The 21,380-nt window shown below is 46.0% G+C and overlaps 3 protein-coding genes across 3 annotated transcripts; 1 reads left to right on the top strand and 2 right to left on the bottom strand.

The window, feature by feature from the left end:
• Window positions 1-8,485: 8,485 nt before the first annotated feature.
• LOC147964408 (protein FAR1-RELATED SEQUENCE 5-like) lies at window positions 8,486-13,411 on the bottom strand. Its single transcript, XM_087529966.1, has 7 exons — window positions 13,313-13,411; window positions 12,597-12,744; window positions 12,387-12,500; window positions 12,220-12,282; window positions 11,720-11,836; window positions 9,754-11,464; window positions 8,486-9,068 (listed from the first exon to the last, which is right to left on the bottom strand). The coding sequence occupies exons 1-7, from the start codon at window positions 13,409-13,411 to the stop codon at window positions 8,486-8,488; spliced, it is 2,835 nt and encodes a 944-aa protein (XP_087386092.1).
• A 184-nt stretch (window positions 13,412-13,595) lies between these two features.
• LOC125516648 (patatin-like protein 1) lies at window positions 13,596-15,885 on the top strand. The gene is made up of 3 exons (XM_048682010.2): window positions 13,596-14,240; window positions 14,462-14,821; window positions 14,937-15,885. Exons 1-3 carry the CDS (start codon window positions 14,034-14,036, stop codon window positions 15,645-15,647), a joined length of 1,278 nt encoding a protein of 425 aa, XP_048537967.2. The 5' UTR covers window positions 13,596-14,033; the 3' UTR covers window positions 15,648-15,885.
• A 134-nt stretch (window positions 15,886-16,019) lies between these two features.
• LOC125516186 (uncharacterized) lies at window positions 16,020-20,321 on the bottom strand. Its single transcript, XM_048681668.2, has 7 exons — window positions 20,037-20,321; window positions 19,468-19,718; window positions 18,487-19,156; window positions 18,094-18,406; window positions 17,638-17,720; window positions 17,088-17,282; window positions 16,020-16,999 (listed from the first exon to the last, which is right to left on the bottom strand). The coding sequence occupies exons 1-7, from the start codon at window positions 20,217-20,219 to the stop codon at window positions 16,355-16,357; spliced, it is 2,340 nt and encodes a 779-aa protein (XP_048537625.2). The 5' UTR covers window positions 20,220-20,321; the 3' UTR covers window positions 16,020-16,354.
• Between the last annotated feature and the right edge of the window lie 1,059 nt (window positions 20,322-21,380).

The following is a 21,380-nucleotide window of genomic DNA, read 5'->3' as shown; positions in this document are numbered from 1 at the left end:
ACGATCCCCGGGCTCCGATCCAGCAAAGCTTCGGGGAGGAGTTCCGTCAGCACGACGGCGTGGTGACGATCTTGATGTATTACCGACGCAGGGCTTCGCCTAAGCACTACAACGATATGATCGAGGTGGAATATGGTGGCAGGGGGCACCGCACACGGCTAAGGAACGATCTCAATGATCAACTTGTGTGTCTAGAGGTGCCCCCTGCCTCCGTATATAAAGGAGCCAAGGGGGAGAGGTGCGCCGGCCAGGAGGAGGGCGCAGGAGGAGTCCTACTCCTACCGGGAGTAGGACTCCCCCCCCAATCCTATTCCAACTAGGATTCCCAAGGGGGAAAGAGGGAGAGGGGTGGCCGGCCACCTCTCCTAGTCCTAATAGGACTAGGGGAGGGGGGAGGCGTGCAGCCCTTATGGGCAGCCCTTTCACCTTTCCACTAAGGCCCACTAAGGCCCATATGATTCTTGGGGGGTTCCGGTAACCTCCCGGTACTCCGGTAAAATCCCGATTTCACCCGGAACACTTCCGATGTCCAAACATAGGCTTCCAATATATCAATCTTTATGTCTCCACCATTTCGAGACTCCTCGTCATGTCCGTGATCACATCCGGGACTCCGAACAACCTTCGGTACATCAAAATGCATAAACTCATAATAACTGTCATCGTAACGTTAAGCGTGCGGACCCTACGGTTCGATAACAATGTAGACATGACCGAGACACGTCTCCGATCAATAACCAATAGCGGGACCTGGATGCCCATATTGGCTCCTACATATTCTACGAAGATCTTTATCGGTCAGACCGCATAACAACATACGTTGTTCCCTTTGTCATCGGTATGTTACTTGCCCGAGATTCGATCGTTGGTATCCAATACCTAGTTCAATCTCGTTACCGGCAAGTATCTTTACTCGTTCCGTAATTCATCATCCCGCAACTAACTCATTAGTTGCAATGCTTGCAAGGCTTTTAAGTGATGTGCATTACCGAGAGGGCCCAGAGATACCTCTCCGACAATTGGAGTGACAAATCCTAATCTCGAAATACGCCAACCCAACATCTATCTTTGGAGACACCTGTAGTACTCCTTTATAGTCACCCAGTTACGTTGTGACATTTGGTAGCACCCAAAGTGTTCCTCCGGTAAACGGGAGTTGCATAATCTCATAGTTATAGGAACATGTATAAGTCATGAAGAAAGCAATAGCAACATACTAAACGATCGGGTGCTAAGCTAATGGAATGGGTCATGTCAATCAGATCATTCAACTAATGATGTGACCTCGTTAATCAAATAACAACTCATTGTTCATGGTTAGGAAACATAACCATCTTTGATTAACGAGCTAGTCAAGTAGAGGCATACTAGTGACACTTTGTTTGTCTATGTATTCACACATGTATTATGTTTCCGGTTAATACAATTCTAGCATGAATAATAAACATTTATCATGATTATAAGGAAATAAATAATAACTTTATTATTGCCTCTAGGGCATATTTCCTTCAGTCTCCCACTTGCACTAGAGTCAATAATCTAGATTACACTGTAATGTTTCTAACACCCATGGAGCCTTGGTGCTGATCATGTTTTGCTTGTGGAAGAGGCTTAGTCAACGGGTCTGCAACATTCAGATACGTATGTATCTTGCAAATCTCTATGTCTCCCATCTGGACTAGATCCCGGATGGAGTTGAAGCATCTCTTGATGTGCTTGGTCCTTTTGTGAAATCTGGATTCCTTTGCCAAGGCAATTGCACCAGTATTGTCACAAAAGATTTTCATTGGACCCGATGCACTAGGTATGACACCTAGATCGGATATGAACTCCTTCATCCAGATTCCTTCGTTCGCTGCTTCCGAAGCAGCTATGTACTCCGCTTCACATGTAGATCCCGCTATGACGCTTTGTTTAGAACTGCACCAACTGACAGCTCCACCGTTCAATGTAAACACGTATCCGGTTTGCGATTTAGAATCGTCCGGATCAGTGTCAAAGCTTGCATCAACGTAACCTTTTACGGTGAGCTCTTTGTCACCTCCATATACGAGATACATATCCTTAGTCCTTTTCAGGTATTTCAGGATGTTCTTGACCGCTGTCCAGTGATCCACTCCTGGATTACTTTGGTACCTCCCTGCTAAACTTATAGCAAGGCACACATCAGGTCTGGTACACAGAATTGCATACATGATAGAGCCTATGGCTGAAGCATAGGGAACATCTTTCATTTTCTCTCTATCTTCTGCAGTGGTCGGGCATTGAGTCTGACTCAACTTCACACCTTGTAACACAGGCAAGAACCCTTTCTTTGCTTGATCCATTTTGAACTTCTTCAAAATCTTGTCAAGGTATGTGCTTTGTGAAAGTCCAATTAAGCGTCTTGATCTATCTCTATAGATCTTTATGCCTAATATGTAAGCAGCTTCACCGAGGTCTTTCATTGAAAAACTCTTATTCAAGTATCCCTTTATGCTATCCAGAAATTCTATATCATTTCCAATCAATAATATGTCATCCGCATATAATATCAGAAATGCTACAGAGCTCCCACTCACTTTCTTGTAAATACAGGCTTCTTCGAAAGTCTGTATAAACCCAAATGCTTTGATCACACTATCAAAGCGTTTATTCCAACTCCGAGAGGCTTGCACCAGTCCATAAATGGATCGCTGGAGCTTGCACACTTTGTTAGCTCCCTTTGGATCAACAAAACCTTCTGGTTGCATCATATACAACTCTTCTTCCAGAAATCCATTCAGGAATGCAGTTTTGACATCCATCTGCCAAATTTCATAATCATAAAATGCGGCAATTGCTAACATGATTCGGACAGACTTAAGCATCGCTACAGGTGAGAAAGTCTCATCGTAGTCAACCCCTTGAACTTGTCGAAAACCTTTCGCGACAAGTCGAGCTTTGTAGACAGTAACATTACCATCAGCGTCAGTCTTCTTCTTGAAGATCCATTTATTCTCAATTTCTTGTCGATTATCGGGCAAGTCAACCAAAGTCCATACTTTGTTCTCATACATGGATCCCATCTCAGATTTCATGGCTTCAAGCCACTTTGCGGAATCTGGGCTCACCATCGCTTCTTCATAGTTCGTAGGTTCATCATGCTCTAGTAGCATGACTTCCAGAACAGGATTACCGTACCACTCTGGTGCGGATCTTACTCTGGTTGATCTACGAGGTTCAGTAGTATCTTGATCTGAAGTTTCATGATCATTATCATTAGCTTCCTCACTAACTGGTGTAGGTGTCACTGAAACAGTTTTCTGTGATGTACTACTTTCCAATAAGGGAGCAGGTACAGTTACCTCGTCAAGTTCTACTTTCCTCCCACTCACTTCTTTCGAGAGAAACTCCTTCTCTAGAAAGGATCCATTCTTAGCAACGAATGTCTTGCCTTCGGATCTGTGATAGAAGGTGTACCCAACAGTCTCATTTGGGTATCCTATGAAGACACATTTCTCCGATTTGGGTTCGAGCTTATCAGGTTGAAGCTTTTTCACATAAGCATCGCAGCCCCACACTTTCAGAAACGACAACTTTGGTTTCTTGCCAAACCACAGTTCATAAGGCGTCGTCTCAACGGATTTTGATGGTGCCCTATTTAACGTGAATGCGGCCGTCTCTAGAGCGTATCCCCAAAACGATAGCGGCAAATTAGTAAGAGACATCATAGATCGTACCATATCTAGTAAAGTACGATTACGACGTTCGGACACACCATTACGCTGTGGTGTTCCGGGTGGCGTGAGTTGCGAAACTATTCCACAATTTTTCAAATGTACACCAAACTCATAACTCAAATATTCTCCTCCACGATCAGATCGTAGAAACTTTATTTTCTTGTTACGATGATTTTCCACTTCACTCTGAAATTCTTTGAACTTTTCAAATGTTTCAGACTTATGTTTCATTAAGTAGATATAACCATATCTGCTTAAATCATCTGTGAAGGTGAGAAAATAACGATATCCGCCACGAGCCTCAATATTCATCGGACCACATACATCTGTATGTATGATTTCCAACAAATCTGTTGCTCTCTCCATAGTACCGGAGAACGGTGTTTTAGTCATCTTGCCCATGAGGCACGGTTCGCAAGTACCAAGTGATTCATAATCAAGTGGTTCCAAAAGTCCATCAGTATGGAGTTTCTTCATGCGCTTTACACCGATATGACCTAAACGGCAGTGCCACAAATAAGTTGCACCATCATTATCAACTCTGCATCTTTTGGCTTCAACATTATGAATATGTGTATTACTACTATCGAGATTCAATAAGAATAGACCACTCTTCAAGGGTGCATGACCATAAAAGATATTACTCATATAAATAGAACAACCATTATTCTCTGATTTAAATGAATAACCGTCTCGCATTAAACAAGATCCAGATATAATGTTCATGCTCAACGCTGGCACCAAATAACAATTATTTAGGTCTAATATTAATCCCGAAGGTAGATGTAGAGGTAGCGTGCCGACCGCGATCACATCGACTTTGGAACCGTTTCCCACGCGCATCGTCACCTCGTCCTTTGCCAGTGCCCGCTTATTCCGTAGTCCCTGTTTCGAGTTGCAAATATTAGCAACAGAACCAGTATCAAATACCCAGGTGCTACTGCGAGCTCTAGTAAGGTACACATCAATAACATGTATATCACATATACCTTTGTTCACCTTGCCATCCTTCTTATCCGCCAAATACTTGGGGCAGTTCCGCTTCCAGTGACCAGTCTACTTGCAGTAGAAGCACTCAGTTTCAGGCTTAGGTCTAGACTTGGGTTTCTTCTCCTGAGCAGCAACTTGCTTGCTGTTCTTCTTGAAGTTCCCCTTTTTCTTCCCTTTGCCCTTTTTCTTGAAACTAGTGTTCTTGTTAACCATCAACACTTGATGCTCCTTCTTGATTTCTACCTCCGCAGCTTTCAGCATTGCGAAGAGCTCGGGAATAGTCTTGTTCATCCCTTGCATATTATAGTTCATCACGAAGCTCTTGTAGCTTGGTGGCAGTGATTGGAGAATTCTGTCAATGACGCAATCATCTGGAAGATTAACTCCCAATTGAATCAAGTGATTATTATACCCAGACATTTTGAGTATATGCTCACTGACAGAACTGTTCTCTTCCATCTTGCAGCTATAGAACTTATTGGAGACTTCACATCTCTCAATCCGGGCATTTGCTTGAAATATTAACTTCAACTCCTGGAACATCTCATATGCTCCATGACGTTCAAAACGTCGTTGAAGTCCCGATTCTAAGCCGTAAAGCATGGCACACTGAACTATTGAGTAGTCATCAGCTTTGCTCTGCCAGACGTTCATAACATCTGGTGTTGCTCCAGCAGCAGGCCTGGCACCCAGCGGTGCTTCCAGGACGTAATTCTTCTGTGCAGCAATGAGGATAATCCTCAAGTTACGGACCCAGTCCGTATAATTTCTACCATCATCTTTCAACTTTGCTTTCTCAAGGAACGCATTAAAATTCAACGGAACAACAGCACGAGCCATCTATCTACAATCAACATAAACAAGCAAGATACTATCAGGTACTAAGTTCATGATAAGTTTAAGTTCAATTAATCAAATTACTTAAGAACTCCCACTTAGATAGACATCCCTCTAATCTTCTAAGTGATTACGTGATCCAAATCAACTAAACCATAACCGATCATCACGTGAGATGGAGTAGTTTTCAATGGTGAACATCGTTATGTTGATCATATCTACTATATGATTCACGCTCGACCTTTTCGGTCTCCGTGTTCCGAGGCCATATCTGCATATGCTAGGCTCGTCAAGTTTAACCTGAGTATTCTGCGTGTGCAAAACTGGCTTGCACCCGTTGTAGATGGACGTAGAGCTTATCACACCCGATCATCATGTGGTGTCCGGGCACGACGAACTTTGGCAACGGTGCATACTCAGGGAGAACACTTCTTGATAATTTAGTGAGAGATCATCTTATAATGCTACCGTCAATCAAAGCAAGATAAGATGCATAAAAAGATAAACATCACATGCAATCAATATAAGTGATATGATATGGCCATCATCATCTTGTGCTTGTGATCTCCATCTCCGAAGCACCGTCATGATCACCATCGTCACCGGCGCGACACCTTGATCTCCATCGTAGCATCGTTGTCGTCTCGCCAATCTTATGCTTCCACGACTATCACTACCGTTTAGTAATAAAGTAAAGCATTACATCGCGATTGCATTGCATACAATAAAGCGACAACCATATGGCTCCTGCCAGTTGCCGATAACTCGGTTACAAAACATGATCATCTCATACAATAAAATTCAGCATCATGCCTTGACCATATCACATCACAACATGCCCTGCAAAAACAAGTTAGACGTCATCTACTTTGTTGTTGCAAGTTTTACGTGGCTGCTACGGGCTTAAGCAAGAACCAATCTCACCTACGCATCAAAACCACAACGATAGTTTGTCAAATAGACTCCGTTTTAACCTTTGCAAGGACCGGGCGTAGCCATACTTGGTTCAACTAAAGTTGGAGAGACAGTCGCCCGCAAGCCACCTGTGTGCAAGGCACGTCGGGGGAACCGGTCTCGCGTAAGCGTACGCGTAAGGTTGGTCCGGGTCGTCTCGTCCAACAATGCCGCCGAACCAAAGTATGACATGCTGGTAGGCAGTATGACTTATATCGCCCACAACTCACTTGTGTTCTACTCGTGCATATAACATCAACATAAATAACCTAGGCTCGGATGCCACTGTTGGGGAACGTAGTAATTTCAAAAAAATTCCTACGCACACGCAAGATCATGGTGATCCATAGCAACGAGGGGGAGAGTCTGATCTACATACCCTTGTAGATCGCAACGGAAGCGTTGACACAACGTAGAGGAAGTAGTCGTACGTCTTCTTCCCGATCCGACCGATCCAAGCACCGTTACTCCGGCACCTCCGAGTTCTTAGCACACGTACAGCTCGATGACGATCCCCGGACTCCGATCCAGCAAAGCTTCGGGGAGGAGTTCCGTCAGCACGACGGCGTGGTGACGATCTTGATGTATTACCGACGCAGGGCTTCGCCTAAGCACTACAACGATATGATCGAGGTGGAATATGGTGGCAGGGGGCACCGCACACGGCTAAGGAACGATCTCAATGATCAACTTGTGTGTCTAGAGGTGCCCCCTGCCTCCGTATATAAAGGAGCCAAGGGGGAGAGGTGCGCCGGCCAGGAGGAGGGCGCAGGAGGAGTCCTACTCCTACCGGGAGTAGGACTCCCCCCCCCCCAATCCTATTCCAACTAGGATTCCCAAGGGGGAAAGAGGGAGAGGGGTGGCCGGCCACCTCTCCTAGTCCTAATAGGACTAGGGGAGGGGGGAGGCGTGCAGCCCTTATGGGCAGCCCTTTCACCTTTCCACTAAGGCCCACTAACGCCCATATGATTCTTGGGGGGTTCCGGTAACCTCCCGGTACTCCGGTAAAATCCCGATTTCACCCGGAACACTTCCGATGTCCAAACATAGGCTTCCAATATATCAATCTTTATGTCTCAACCATTTCGAGACTCCTCGTCATGTCCGTGATCACATCCGGGACTCCGAACAACCTTCGGTACATCAAAATGCATAAACTCATAATAACTGTCATCGTAACGTTAAGCGTGCGGACACTACGGTTCGAGAACAATGTAGACATGACCGAGACACGTCTCCGGTCAATAACCAATAGCGGGACCTGGATGCCCATATTGGCTCCTACATATTCTACGAAGATCTTTATCGGTCAGACCGCATAACAACATACGTTGTTCCCTTTGTCATCGGTATGTTACTTGCCCGAGATTCGATCGTTGGTATCCAATACCTAGTTCAATCTCGTTACCGGCAAGTCTCTTTACTCGTTCCGTAATTCATCATCCCGCAACTAACTCATTAGTTGCAATGCTTGCAAGGCTTTTAAGTGATGTGCATTACCGAGAGGGCCCAGAGATACCTCTCCGACAATTGGAGTGACAAATCCTAATCTCGAAATATGCCAACCCAACATCTATCTTTGGAGACACCTGTAGTACTCCTTTATAGTCACCCAGTCACGTTGTGACGTTTGGTAGCACCCAAAGTGTTCCTCCGGTAAACGGGAGTTGCATAATCTCATAGTTATAGGAACATGTATAAGTCATGAAGAAAGCAATAGCAACATACTAAATGATCGGGTGCTAAGCTAATGGAATGGGTCATGTCAATCAGATCATTCAACTAATGATGTGACCTCGTTAATCAAATAACAACTCATTGTTCATGGTTAGGAAACATAACCATCTTTGATTAACGAGCTAGTCAAGTAGAGGCATACTAGTGACACTTTGTTTGTCTATGTATTCACACATGTATTATGTTTCCGGTTAATACAATTCTAGCATGAATAATAAACATTTATCATGATTATAAGGAAATAAATAATAACTTTATTATTGCCTCTAGGGCATATTTCCTTTAGATGGCCCCGTGGATGAAGGCACACTTGATGTGCGGGGGAACCGGTGTAAGGCTTCCTCAGCTTTCCTCTTCTTGATCTCATCAAGCTCTCTTTTTAGTGCCTTCCTGTGTTTTTCTGCGACTCTCGCTGTCTCATCACTCTTGCACGCTTCATCAATTAGCTCAGCATAGTTCTTTGTCAGCACAACGTGCCTCACGGCTTCCATGGTTGACTTAGGTCTCTCGTCATGCACAGCCAGAACTGCGTGTGTTGTCTGCGGCGCCAACGCGTCGTCAGCGTCCCAAGTCCATCGCCGCCTTATGAAATGGTGGGGCATCCATGTCACAGCGTTCATATCCATTACTTTTAGTATGTGACAGTACACAATGCCGTCCCGTTCGAACTTGCAGCATTGGCAGTAGTACTCGCCTTCGCCTATCAAGGCTTTGATGAAGTAGTTCCTTCCTTTGTCCGGGTCTTCAGGTTCTGAATCTGACATGCCCAAAATAGAACACACCTTGAACGTATGTTCGTCCACCTGGAAAGCCGTGAACATGCTGGCACGCTTTATTTCTTCCTGGAATCTGCAAGTTTTGTGTGTTTTCTATTAAACTATCGTGCGCTCTTTTCTTGTACCACCTTATGTTGTCATGGAAATAGAAATACATTTTGTTTGAAGATGGCAAACATAGTTCATTGAACATGTCAAATATAGTACGTTGAACATGGCAAATGCAGTACACTAGACATGGCAAATGCAATACACTAGACATGGCAACTGTAGTACATTTTCAATTGGACATCGTCATTTTTCCACACCAACATTCCCCAATGGAAGCACATTGCATAAAACATGGCAACTGCCCTTTTATTTAAACATGGCATCTACAGTTGAGTAAACATGTCAATTGCATTTCAACAAACATGGCAGATGCATTTTATTAAACATGGCAACTGCATTTCGGCATATGTGTCGCCAATATAACATTTTTCCAGTTGACATTGGCATTTGCATGCCAACATGCCCCAATGGAAGCACAGTGCATTAAACATGGCAACTGAACTTCATTCAACAAGGAAAATGCACCCGAGCAAGCATGGCAAAACAGAATTTTCATTGAACATGGCATCATGCAGCTGAGTAAGCATGGCAAACAGTATTTCATTAAACATGGCAACTGCACATCATGGCAACTGCATTGCACTCTATAAGGCACCTACTGACTTGGTGCTTTTTCTGCAAATAAGACTGTAACGCAACTGACTTACTTGTTAAAGATCTTGTTGGTGTATATCTTGCTCATTTGCCTCTCTATCGGTAAATACGTTAGCAATTTTGGCTGCTTTAGTGCCGTGGTCGCTTCTTGCTGTAGCTCAGATCCCAGAATTTTTTGTTGCAAAGTTGTGTACTGCTTGGCAAACTGTAGCAATGAGTTGCTAGGGCTGACGTACCGCTTCAAAACAGCATTGAACCCCTCGCTGCGCTGCGTAGTCTGCAGAAAGGGGAAGAAGCACTGCATGAAGTAGGCCGGCACCCAGTACATTCGCTTCTCCCACAGGCTAACAAGAGTCTCATTGTCTTGGACTTGATGTGCTTCAGTCATGGCCATCCAGCTCCTTTCAAACTCCTCCACCGTCAAGTTGTGGTCCACACACAGCTCGAATGCCTTGTGCAGCTCTGGACGGTCAGCAAAGAACGGTCCTAGCGTCTCCTCAGCCTTCTTTATAATGTGCCACCTGCAGTGCCTGTGCACTGCCAACGGAAAGACCTCCTCTATGCCTGCACGCATGCTGAAATCTTGGTCTGTTATTATGTTCATCGGAGCAAGTCCATCCATGCACTCCAAGAAGGTCTTGAACAGCCAAACGTACCCATCCGTGTCTTCGTTCCGGACGAGTCCGCAGCCGAACTGCAACGATTGATTGTGGTTATTTATTCCTATGAACGGAGCGCATGGCATCTTGTACATATTGGTGAGGTACGTCACGTCGAATGAAATGCAATCTCGGAAATGTTTGTAGGCTCTCCTTGCAGCACCATCCACCCAATACATGTTCCTGACACGGTCCTCATCCTCCAACCTTATCCTGTAGAAGAAATCTGGATCTTCCTTCGCTTTTTCATCGAAGTAGGCCATTGTGGCCTCTATGTCTGCCAACTTGCTCTCTCTATGGTACTTGGCCTGTAGGTTTGTGATGTCAGCTGGTATGTACAGCATGCTACTCAGAGTCCCCTTTTTGCTGTGGATGAGAGATAGTATCTGTACCATTCTTGATGGACCGACGTTACAATCATGTAGCAGCTTTACGAATTGCCTTTCGACGGGGGTGAACCCTCTGTGGGCGGTCAGAAATTTTACCAGGTCGAACTTCTTTATGAGTTGGTGGTTGTGCTCGTCAAAATATTCATTGACCACCCACTGTGCTCCATCTACGTTTAGCTTACACCGGACAGGGCACTCGGTCTTGAGAATGATACCTCTCTTTCGTTCTGGAACGACAGGCGCAACACCTTTCCCCTTCTTGTTCCTCCGTGCCTTGTGGCACCTCATCTCACCTCTGCTGTACTCGTTAGTTTTCTTAATTTTCCTATGGTACTCGATGTTGACCGCAAATCCATGGAACTTTGCATATGTATGGTAGTATTCCTTTGCTTGTTCGAACGATTCAAATCTCTGCCCAATGTATGGTGGCTGAGGTACCACGATCTCTGATTGCCCACCATCTTCATCCCCTTGTGCGGCGTCGTCAGTTTCATCATTCACTTCAGTATCGGCGGCAGTTCCATCTACTTGAGTGTTGTCAGTGCTTGTGTTCAAAGGGGTGCTTGTCGGCATTGCTGGAATGATTGCCATTCCCGACTCTGACTCGAAATTGTTTACGGCATGATTGTCTACTGGCTGGTGAAACGCGTCTTCCGTGCGCTCAGAGCTCCCCGTCGTAGATGTCCCCGCGCCGCTGTTCGGTGTAGTTGTAGGCCCTGTAATAGAAAAAATAGGTACGAGAGTAAGATTTTTGTTTGGATAACATGTGTATCGCAACGGATCACACCATCTTCGAGTGATTTGGCATGACATCATTTCAAACAGCAAGCCGTGAGTCTGCGCGTGGACATGTATGGCAGCTGTAGCTGTCCAGTCATGGCAGCTACTATTCAACAAACATGGCAACTATTTGTTTTGCCTACAAATAACAAATGTAGCGCTGTTTTTTGTGGTTTAGTTTTTTTCCTTACCTTGTTGTGCTGCATTTGACCATCTTGTGTGGTCTGTGACACCATAATGACGTGCTCCACCTGCAATTTGTGAAGCTTGCCACGAGACGTTTGCCGGGTTACCACCAGCGTAATAACCTGTAAGCATAGTAGTGGTTGGTCAATTCATGGCAAATGCAGTTTTGTGCTAGCACGGCAACTGCAGTTGCCCCTGATGTGGCAACTGCAGTTTTACTGGCATGGCAACTGTAGTTGCATCAGTATGGCAACCGCAGTTGTTCCTTCATGGCAACTGCAGTTGCCATGGCATGGCAAATGTAGTTGCACTGGCATGGCAACTGCAGTTGTTCCTCCATGGCAACTACAGGTGTCCAGGGATGGCAACAACAGTTGTTCAGGGATGAGAAGTGTAGTTTTTAATTCATGGCAACTGTAGATGTCCAGTCATGGCAATTGTAGTTGTCAACTATGCTCCTTCTGCTAATTGAGCATCCGCAACTTCACTTTTTTTATGGACTCACATGTGTATGACGTCGATGGCAGATACATGGGTGCTGCCTGATGCCACGTGCTGCATGAAGGCTCTGCATTTTCACCCATGATAACTCGTGAGTCCTTTTGCCAGTTTTTTTGCATGTTCATTTTTCATGTCCACGGCAGTATGTGCTCTTTTTTCGTTTTGCATTACCTTGATTAGCCATACTAGCTAGTTGAAGTTGGCTACCCGTACATTTGTCAGTGCTAGCGCCTTGTGACTGAACTTGCCACGGGGGCCCCCTATGAGTGTTTTGGTCATAAGAACCTGTGAAAAAATGACAGTGTATGACATAAGTAGAATGTCATCTTCATCGTTGCGAAGATGGCAACTGTTCTCTTCTTTTGTTATCATGCATCATACCTACGCCTGCATACTGTTCTAGTAGTGGCAGCAACGGCCCTGCAGAGATGAGTTGACTGTACTCTGATGCATTCCAAGGGGGTGTTTCTGGCCTTTGAGAACCCCAAACATCAACGCCATCTTCGTGATTCATTCTTTCCGTGTCTCGCTTCTTTCCGATGTGTTCTCAATCACTGGATGAACAAGAAGGCATCAACAATCCACAAGAATTGTATTCTTCTGCTGCGTGCACATAGAAGATAGGGATGGCAAGCAACAGGTCAAAATAGGTGGCAGCTACTGACAACGAAAGGTGGCAACGGTCGTTATACACAAGTGGCAATTAATTTTTCCCACCCCCTTCATTTCAAATATTGTCCTTCCTGCCCTTTTTTAGGGATTCCTACTCATCCATTTCATACCCAACTATTTGCGTCAATTAAACTATGAACTTAAGTTAATGTCAAACGTAGTACATGGCAGATCTGATGTATTCTGCTCGGCAATTGCGAATATACACTGAACCATGCAGTGTTCTACCCCTATAGCATGGACCCAGTACAAGATCGGGAGATTTTCAGCCTTAAGGATGAGAAGGATGAGATCGGAAGATTTCACCTGGTTTTAGATGATCGTCTCTGGAGGGCTGGGTTGGAGTGGGGGCTGGGGGTGGGGAGGGTTGGGGTGTGGTTTGCGGTGGGAGCGCCCTACGGATCTGCCCTGGTTGCCATGGCAACCAGAGATGGCCGACGACGGAGGTCGGGGTTCGAGAGGTGGGGGACGATGGCGGCAGACAAGAGAGGGGATGGATCGGAGGCCGGGAACGGCTGGGTCATGCGGGCAGCGGGTCGTCTGGCCCGGACGGGGCAGTGCGGGTGGGGTTGCCACACACCGGACATGCGGGCCGTGCTTTTGTGCGCGTGGACGTGGTCGTGCGGGCCGGTTCCCGTCCATGCCACACGAGGCGTGCGGGCGGGTTCCCGTCCATGCCACACGTGTGGCAGTTATTCGGACCCTAATAAAAAGCATAAAGCGCGTTGGAGTTGCTCTTTATTATCGTTATTATCTACTCTAGCGAAGCCCGAGATAAAATGGCTACAAACGGCAAGCGCCACCCCAAACCGACATCACCCGAGCCAGGTGTGGTTCGAGACACTGATTAATGATTGACGCGTCGAGCGTGGCTCGGAACCAAATCGCTTTCCTTTTCCTCACTTCCCTCACGCGTGGTAGTGTCCAGTCCGAGCTTCACCCCAAATCAGTTTCCAGCCTTGCCAAATAGACGCGCCGTATCCAGTCCGATTTCGACCCGGCGGTTGCGCACCCTGCCTTATATATAGGCGCACACATCACATCCAATTCACAAGCAACCTCTCTTTCTCTCTCTGTTCCCGTTCTGAAGTTCTGCTCTCCTCTGTTCCCCATTTTCACCTCATCCACTGCACTGATCCCGTAGCAATGCCTTGTCCCAAGCTGAAGAGTCTCAAGTCACTCACCGTCAACCCGGCGGCGGCCGAGTCCCCAGAGTCCAGCCGCCTGCTCCCGACGCCACGAACCCCGACGCCGTCGTATGGAAGCATCGTCACCGTCCTCAGCATCGACGGCGGGGCCGTACGCGGCATCATCCCGGGCACCATCCTCGGTTTCCTCGAAGAGAAGCTCCAGGTGAGAATTTGATCAACTTTTTTATGTTTCCCTGGTTGCGTTTGTTTCATCCATTTCACGGCACTGGCTCCGTTCTCACTCTTGCTGTTTCCTGCCTGCGTTTGCCTCATCCATTACACGCCGTTGGTTCTGTTCTGACTGTTGCTGTTTTCTTTGCCTGCGTTTGCTTCATCCATTCCACGTCCTTGGTTCTAACTGTTGGCGTGTGCAACTGATTGCAGGAACTTGATGGGCCCGAGGCCAGGGTGGCCGACTACTTCGACGTGATTGCAGGGACGAGCACCGGCGGGCTGGTGACCGCCATGCTCACCGCCCCTAATGCCGACGGCCGCCCGCTCTTCGCCGCCAAAGACATCAACGCCTTCTACCTGGAGCACTGCCCAAAGATCTTCCCTCGCGTCAAGCGCGGGCCTCTCGGCTTGCTGAAGAGCATCAAGGGGCCCAAGTACAACGGCAAATATCTGCACTCCGTCGTGCGAAAGCTGCTCGGGAAGACACGCGTGAGTCAAGCGTTGCAGAACATCGTCGTCCCTACCTTCGACATCAAGCTGCTGCAGCCAATCATCTTCTCCAGATACGACGTAAGTTCTTCCCCCTCCACTCCAAATAAACGTGTTCCCTCGTTCATGTATTACATGTATGTGTGTTGCCTGAGTACGTCGCAGTAACGTCGATCACTACATCTTGTGTGTGCAGGCTCAAAGCGACGTCTCCAAAGACGCCCTCCTCTCCGACGTGTGCATCAGCACGTCCGCCGCGCCCACCTACCTGCCCGGCCACCACTTCGAGACCACGGACAAGCACAGCAAGCCACGCGCATTCGATCTGATCGACGGCGGCGTCGCGGCAAACAACCCGACGCTGCTGGCCATGACCCACGTCAGCAAGCAGATCCTCATGGGCAACAATGATTTCTTCCCCATCAAGCCGGCCGACTATGGGAAGTTCCTCATCCTCTCCCTCGGCACCGGGTCGGCCAAGCTCGCGGACAAGTTCGATGCAGCCCAGTGCAGCAAGTGGGGCATCTTCGGGTGGCTCTACAACAAAGGTGTGTCGCCGCTCATCGATAGCTTTTGTCAGGCAAGCGCTCACCTTGTGGACATCCACGCATCCGTGCTCTTTCAGGCGCTGCATTGCGAGAGGCGCTACCTTCGCATCCAGGATGACGATCTCAAGGGGAACACCTGCTCCGTCGACGTGGCCACGCCAGAGAACTTGAACATGCTTGTCGACGTCGGCAAGGCACTACTGAAGAAACAGGTGTGCAGAGTGGACGTCGAGACCGGAAAAAGCGTGCCGGACTTGAAGAGGGGCACCAACGAGGAAGAGCTGATCCATTTCGCCCGAATGCTGTCGCATGAACGCAAATCCAGGCTCCAAAAGAAGCAGAGCAGCGCTGCAAAGTAAACCTTGGCTGGGATCTAGGATTTGAGGCTAGCTAGGATGTACATGCATGCCAAATGATATGAACTGTTGGTGTGGTATGTACTGATCTTCCCCATGTATATATACATGTACCGAGACAGAGAAGGTGTGTCTGGATATTCTTTTACATTTATCCATATGCAACTTGATGATGAATTTACTTTTTGAGAAAAACGAGTAGAAAACTAGTCAATATGTGCATTACATTCAGAATGCATGAGCTCACAAGGTTCACAAAGTTCAGCTAGTTTGCAAGCATTGAGCAATCCATTTCCGAAACCTTGACCAGAATCAGTGATGAAAGAGGCGTCGGTGTTCAGTTTAACTAACTATCCCTGCATCGTAAACAAATGCTTAGTTTCCACTGCAACTTTTCACATATGGAGTCTCCTTTTGTATTTCATCAGTATAAATGATACACACAACTTTGTCATTTCCCCCACAAACTAATACATTTATGTAACTGCAAACTCTCCAATTTCTTTCTAGGAGTAATTGCCACGTATAGATATATATACTGTAAACTATGCTGGGGCAGCAATGGCTCCCTAAAACCATGAGCACAATTCCCAGACTGTACAACATCTTAACAGTGGACATTCCAAATTTCCATTTCCAGCAGAGGAATAAGCAAGGATATAAATTTTGGGAAATATATACTTCTAACTAAGTGGGTGCTTATCTCCAAGCTATTGCTCCTTTCCAGAACTCTCCTTAATCTTCTCGACAATATGCCGCGTCTTTTCTTCCAATTTGCCGCTCATCTTCCTCCCCAAACCGATCACCGCAGCTCGCTTGCTGCTTTTCCTCTTTAGGTCATACTCCCCAGGAGAAGCAGAGGATGACAATGGCGGCCGCCGATGCCCAGCAGGTACCACCGCTACTAACTGAAGAGAAGAGCCCACTGCTGGATTTTCAGAAGCATCTTCCTCGAATTCCCTGGTGCTCAGCAGCGGCGCCATCAACTGGTTAGAAGGTTCAGCTTCTGAAGGTACGGAAGAACCAGAGCTGGTTGATGCTTCTGTTGTGGATTCTTGGTTAGGCCAACGAGTGGATGTCACCTTCTTCAGCGCTTTGTCGTCGCTTCTAGTTGAAGGAGCAGGTGGACTTGATTTGCTAGCTTCGCTGTTGGAACTGACCTTTAGTGCGGCAACATCATCAGGCTGGAGCTTACCCATGTCTGAACTATGATTGCTTGCTGCCTCGCCGTGTTCACGATTCAGCCATATAAAAGGTGCAGCTCTGCGAGGCACCCAATCATCCTTCTCTGATATCATCCATGACATGGGAATACTTTCACAATTCGGCAGTACCAAGCTTTGGTGAAGCGAAGCCTGTAGGGTAGGGCACGTTCCGGAATTAAGCATACAGGTTTCACAAATAAGTAACACGGTGATCAGATCAAGTAAGTTGAAGGGACACCTTGATTCTGTTGCTGATAAGCGAAGCGATGTGGCTGTTGGTGATCTTCCTGTCCCCAACTGAAGACTCCAATTCCCACACAAGCTCTGGCATTGATGTAAATCCATACCAGATTTGATCTGAGGGAGGAGGCTTTATATGCATGCGCATTGTCCCACGAATAGAAGTTACTTTAATTGCCAACGAAAACGGCACCTTTTGCAAGAATAAAGAACAGATTACATGTCTCAGAACTTCCTGGCTGTACTAGTAACATACATTTAACTTTCTACAGCTTTTTTATCTAAAGTTTGATCTCTGATTTCAAGTGTTTGAACATGCCAGGCATACCTTTTCCTAATAGTGTACCTCACAAAGAGGCAAAGGAAAGTATTGTGGTAAAACTAGGCAACATATGAATGGAGGGACAGGAAAAACTCTTCACTAAAAATAGCCAGACTAGATTTTGATGTGCAACCCTTAGTTCAGTGTTCACTACCAATTGGATGTCTAAAGCGTAAACAGTACAGTACTGCAGTCTGTGTAATAAGAAAGTAGAACAAGAACTAACCTGAGAGACATGGTCAGTGATTGAATGCAAGATAGTTTTCCACCTTGATGTCCTCCCAGTGCTTTTTGAGCGCCTTAACACATCTGGTACAAAAGATAAACAAGCACTCTGAGTCACTGATTACGCATCAAGACGACTGCAAATTCACAAGTTTCACTCATTGCAGTAAGTTTTGAGTTATAAGTACTGAATGAAGAAACTTGCTTTCGACGGGTCAAAGGAAAGAACATAAGCAATTAGGATATGATTATGCACAGCATGCAGTTATGATGAAAGGAAGTCAAGAAGCACATGAACATGAGCCGAAATATGTGAACATAACAATTCAAACACTGGTTTTGGGAGGAGTTTGATACATCATTTACTACGAGCTTAGTTATTTGCATAGAAAACGAAATGATCATTCTGAGAAATAATAAGCAATAGAAAGAAAATATATGGAAAATTCAAACAAACCTGCCTCATCTTCATCTTCCACTACAGAAGCCAAAAGTTGCGAAGGTTCAAATTGGTTGCCATTAGTATCCGCTTCGGGAGTAGCTCTCATTATGTCTTTTTTCAGCTCTGGTTCCTGAACCTCAAGTCTTGCTTCAGCATTCAGTATTATTTCACTACAATATTCAAAATCAAATTCGAAAGCCCACAGTTCATTGAGATCCCTTGGGACGACTCTCATCCTACGCAAATATGGTGGAAGTTCCCCAAGACTGAAATCAGTAAGTGTAATTTCACCAATATAGGAGGCAGTTCTCATGTTTGACAATTTTCGCTGAAAAACAAGAAAACTAACCATTAGCAAACATGTTTGAAGGATGAGTTTACTTGTTTTAAATGTAAGCATTATCTAACCTGAAGGCGTGTTTTAATGGATTTACTTATATCATCACTCATTTTAGCATCAAAAAACAACCGAGAGATTAGGAGGTTCCAACAAAGTGTGCCTTCGTCAGTAAACTTTTCATCTACATTTGTTTCAGGAGAATCTGAGAACCTGTTGCTGTAACTGAAATCAGAACTAGGTGTACTGGGTTGCTTTATGTCTAGTAATGATGAACTACTGCTTGACCTTTCTTCTTGTGCATCAATCAGTGCGGCACCATTGTAGCTGCGTGTTTTTTGGAGCGTCTTTCTTTCTGCTTGTGCTGAGGTTGAGCTTGTTCTAGTCAACTGGGGAGCTTTTATAGATGCCTTCCTAGCCAACTTCTTAAGGAAAAGGCGCATTTTTGACGACCCATCAGACTTTACTGCCTTGTCCATAATTTCACGATCCTCAGCAGAAAGTGCAGTTGATTTCAGGAAACAAGGGTATCCAGCGTGTAAAGAGGATATGTAACTTCTGAACTCTTCACTCAACCTGGTATGCAATTTCAGTTTCTCCTTGTCTGTAGAAGATGCAAGACGAAGTGCTTTACACCATGATTCTTTCTCCCAAGAGGTGTCCACATAAAGATAGCATACCTTGCTCCGCTTGCAAATCTCAGATCCCTTGCTTTCTAGTTTTATCGGATACCTCTTAGACCTGAAAGAAAATGGATAAATATAAATGGTAGTTACATTGAAACTAGAGTGCATATGCAAAGTGTATTGCAGCATCCACATTAAATAGGCAAAGTAGGAAAATAATGTCAACTTTTAAGAACATCTAACTTGAAAAATAAAGCATTCTTAGTCTTTAGCTGAATCCAAAAATATAAGCATGCTTATCTACCCTACCATATATCAAGGCTATGATGTTGGTAATACAGGTCACACACTGAACATAAATATGAGTTAATGCGGCACAAAAACGTTGAAGATCAGTGTATGATAACAAATTTTATATGCACAAACCATTTACGCGACGGTAGGTTAGAAGCAGAAACAGCAAGAACAGTGCAATCCAGAAGCCCAATAGTTATCTGAGAACCATCGGAACCTGTCAAGACAAGCGAGTGGCCTTGAATTTTAGCCCGCATCCTTATCGGAGAAACCTCGACGATGTTCTTTTTATCCTTCACGCCTTTCTGAACCCCAGTTGGTGGTAAGCGGTTGCCGTTTCTAACTTTTGGCACCTTTCCTGGCTCTAACATCCAGAGAAAACCCTGCAACAAGTATAGCCGTAAGGTTATTGCTTTGCATTATATACAACAGAACAGAGAGAAGGTGCAAATTCAGGTGAACAGATTGCTTCTCCAATCAGCACCAGGAATTCAGTCACAACAACTAGAGAAAGACGACAGAATCTGGTTCCAAGAAATTTTCTGCATAAAGTAAACGAACTTTCTTTCCTGCAAGCTATTGATAGACCCCCATTTGCTTGACCTGCCTACTCCACAGGATTGCAATTGCGACGCAGGAAAACAGGAGAAGGAAATCGGTAGAAATGGGAGGCTACGCGGGGCAGTTTCAAGTTTATTGACCTGCTTCTCGGCGGGGAACGGCCGGTCGCCGGAGAGCTCGGCGGCGGCGGCCTCCGGAGGCGGAGGAGGCCTTGGCCCGCGGCGGCGCAGGGCGCGGACGGCCCAGAGAAGCGCCGCCCCCTCCGCGAGAGCGAGCGCGAGGAGGCCGAGGAGGAAGCCCGAGAGGAAGATCGCCACCGCCATGGGCGACGACGATGACGAGGAGACCTTGCCAGGCGAGGCTGCTCTGCAGCGCACAAGAGAACATAGGAGAGAAGAAGAGGCGGAGAAGAAGTCAGCATTGTCAATGGAGGGGCGGACGTGCAGGGGCCCACCTGTCACGGTCCCTGCTGCTTTATGACCTTTTGTGAAAGGAGGAGGATCTTTTTGTGCCGAGATGCTAAACGGTGAACGCGCTTCTCACTTCACGGCGTACACACAATGATTTGGAAGTCATTGTCATGGCATACAGAATAATTGTATCTGTGTAAACTTATTTTCTACTCCCTTCATCCACTACTAAAGGATGTTCTAATACTTTGTGTTCTAAACTGTACTTGTGTAGACACGTTCTAATGTGTTTATTCACTCGTTTCAATGCGTATGTAGTCGGTATTAAAATGTCCAAACATCTTATAATAATGTACGGAGGGAGTAAAATTTAAAATGCATTTTTTCTAAATCACTAGTCCAGATAAAAATCTATTTTCACTACTTGTTCTTTGCAAAGAGATCTTAAAATAGTTTGTTGTCGTGGTTTTTAGGTACAAATTAACGTGAGGGGGGCTTGAGTCTACTTCTCTCATAGCAGTTTTTTCAATAAAAATAATATACGGATATATAAAAGATCCACCCGATCTCTACACCAACATGCACTAGTAAAAAAAGGGGCATTAGAAGCGGCCCTCGGAAGCCGTTGTGACCAAGCAGGACAAAGCTGCCTCTAATAATCACCTCCAAGGTGGTTGGATAGTCGAGACCGTCTGTAATAAATTTTGGAGACGGTTTGCTCAACAACCTAAATCCTCTAACTAGCACGGACGGTCTGGCTCTAGGAACTACCCACATGTGGTGAGTACCTGGGCGCACGGTCTTTTCCTTCAGTTTATGTTCGTTTTTTTCCTTCACCTTCCCTATTCCACAACCAAACCATAGCCAAACCGCCGACTCTTGTGCGCTTTTTCGTCGGTGACCACCGTCGACCCCGTACTTCGGTGTTAGACTGGTCCACTCTTAGTGGTAGATCTACCCATCGGTCGTGGCGCGACAGAAGATTTGCCCATTTGCGGTGACGTGATGCCACGTCCACCCATCCGCGGCGGAGTGGTGACATATCTTCCCATCCGCGGCGACGCGATGGCACAT

This window comes from Triticum urartu, chromosome 6A (genome assembly GCF_056163025.1).
Source record: "Triticum urartu cultivar PI428250 chromosome 6A, HENAU_Tu73, whole genome shotgun sequence".
Classification (NCBI taxonomy): Eukaryota; Viridiplantae; Streptophyta; class Magnoliopsida; order Poales; family Poaceae; genus Triticum; species Triticum urartu.
Note: the sequence above shows the minus strand (reverse complement) of the source record. Positions and strands in the feature narration are given on the sequence as shown.

Excerpts from the sequence above, each read along its gene's own strand:
- LOC147964408 (XM_087529966.1), bottom strand. The coding sequence starts at position 13,411 with ATGACCCAGCCGTTCCCGGCCTCCGATCCATCCCCTCTCTTGTCTGCC. Across the intron at positions 11,465-11,719 it reads GTCAAATGCAGCACAACAAG|GGCCTACAACTACACCGAAC; the intron begins GTAAGGAAAAAA and ends TTTCTATTACAG. Across the intron at positions 9,069-9,753 it reads ACCAACAAGATCTTTAACAA|ATTCCAGGAAGAAATAAAGC; the intron begins GTAAGTCAGTTG and ends CAAAACTTGCAG.
- LOC125516648 (XM_048682010.2), top strand. The coding sequence starts at position 14,034 with ATGCCTTGTCCCAAGCTGAAGAGTCTCAAGTCACTCACCGTCAACCCG. Across the intron at positions 14,241-14,461 it reads TCCTCGAAGAGAAGCTCCAG|GAACTTGATGGGCCCGAGGC; the intron begins GTGAGAATTTGA and ends AACTGATTGCAG. Across the intron at positions 14,822-14,936 it reads TCATCTTCTCCAGATACGAC|GCTCAAAGCGACGTCTCCAA; the intron begins GTAAGTTCTTCC and ends TTGTGTGTGCAG.
- LOC125516186 (XM_048681668.2), bottom strand. The coding sequence starts at position 20,219 with ATGGCGGTGGCGATCTTCCTCTCGGGCTTCCTCCTCGGCCTCCTCGCG. Across the intron at positions 18,407-18,486 it reads CCATTAAAACACGCCTTCAG|CGAAAATTGTCAAACATGAG; the intron begins GTTAGATAATGC and ends CTTGTTTTTCAG. Across the intron at positions 17,721-18,093 it reads GGAAGATGAAGATGAGGCAG|ATGTGTTAAGGCGCTCAAAA; the intron begins GTTTGTTTGAAT and ends CTTTTGTACCAG.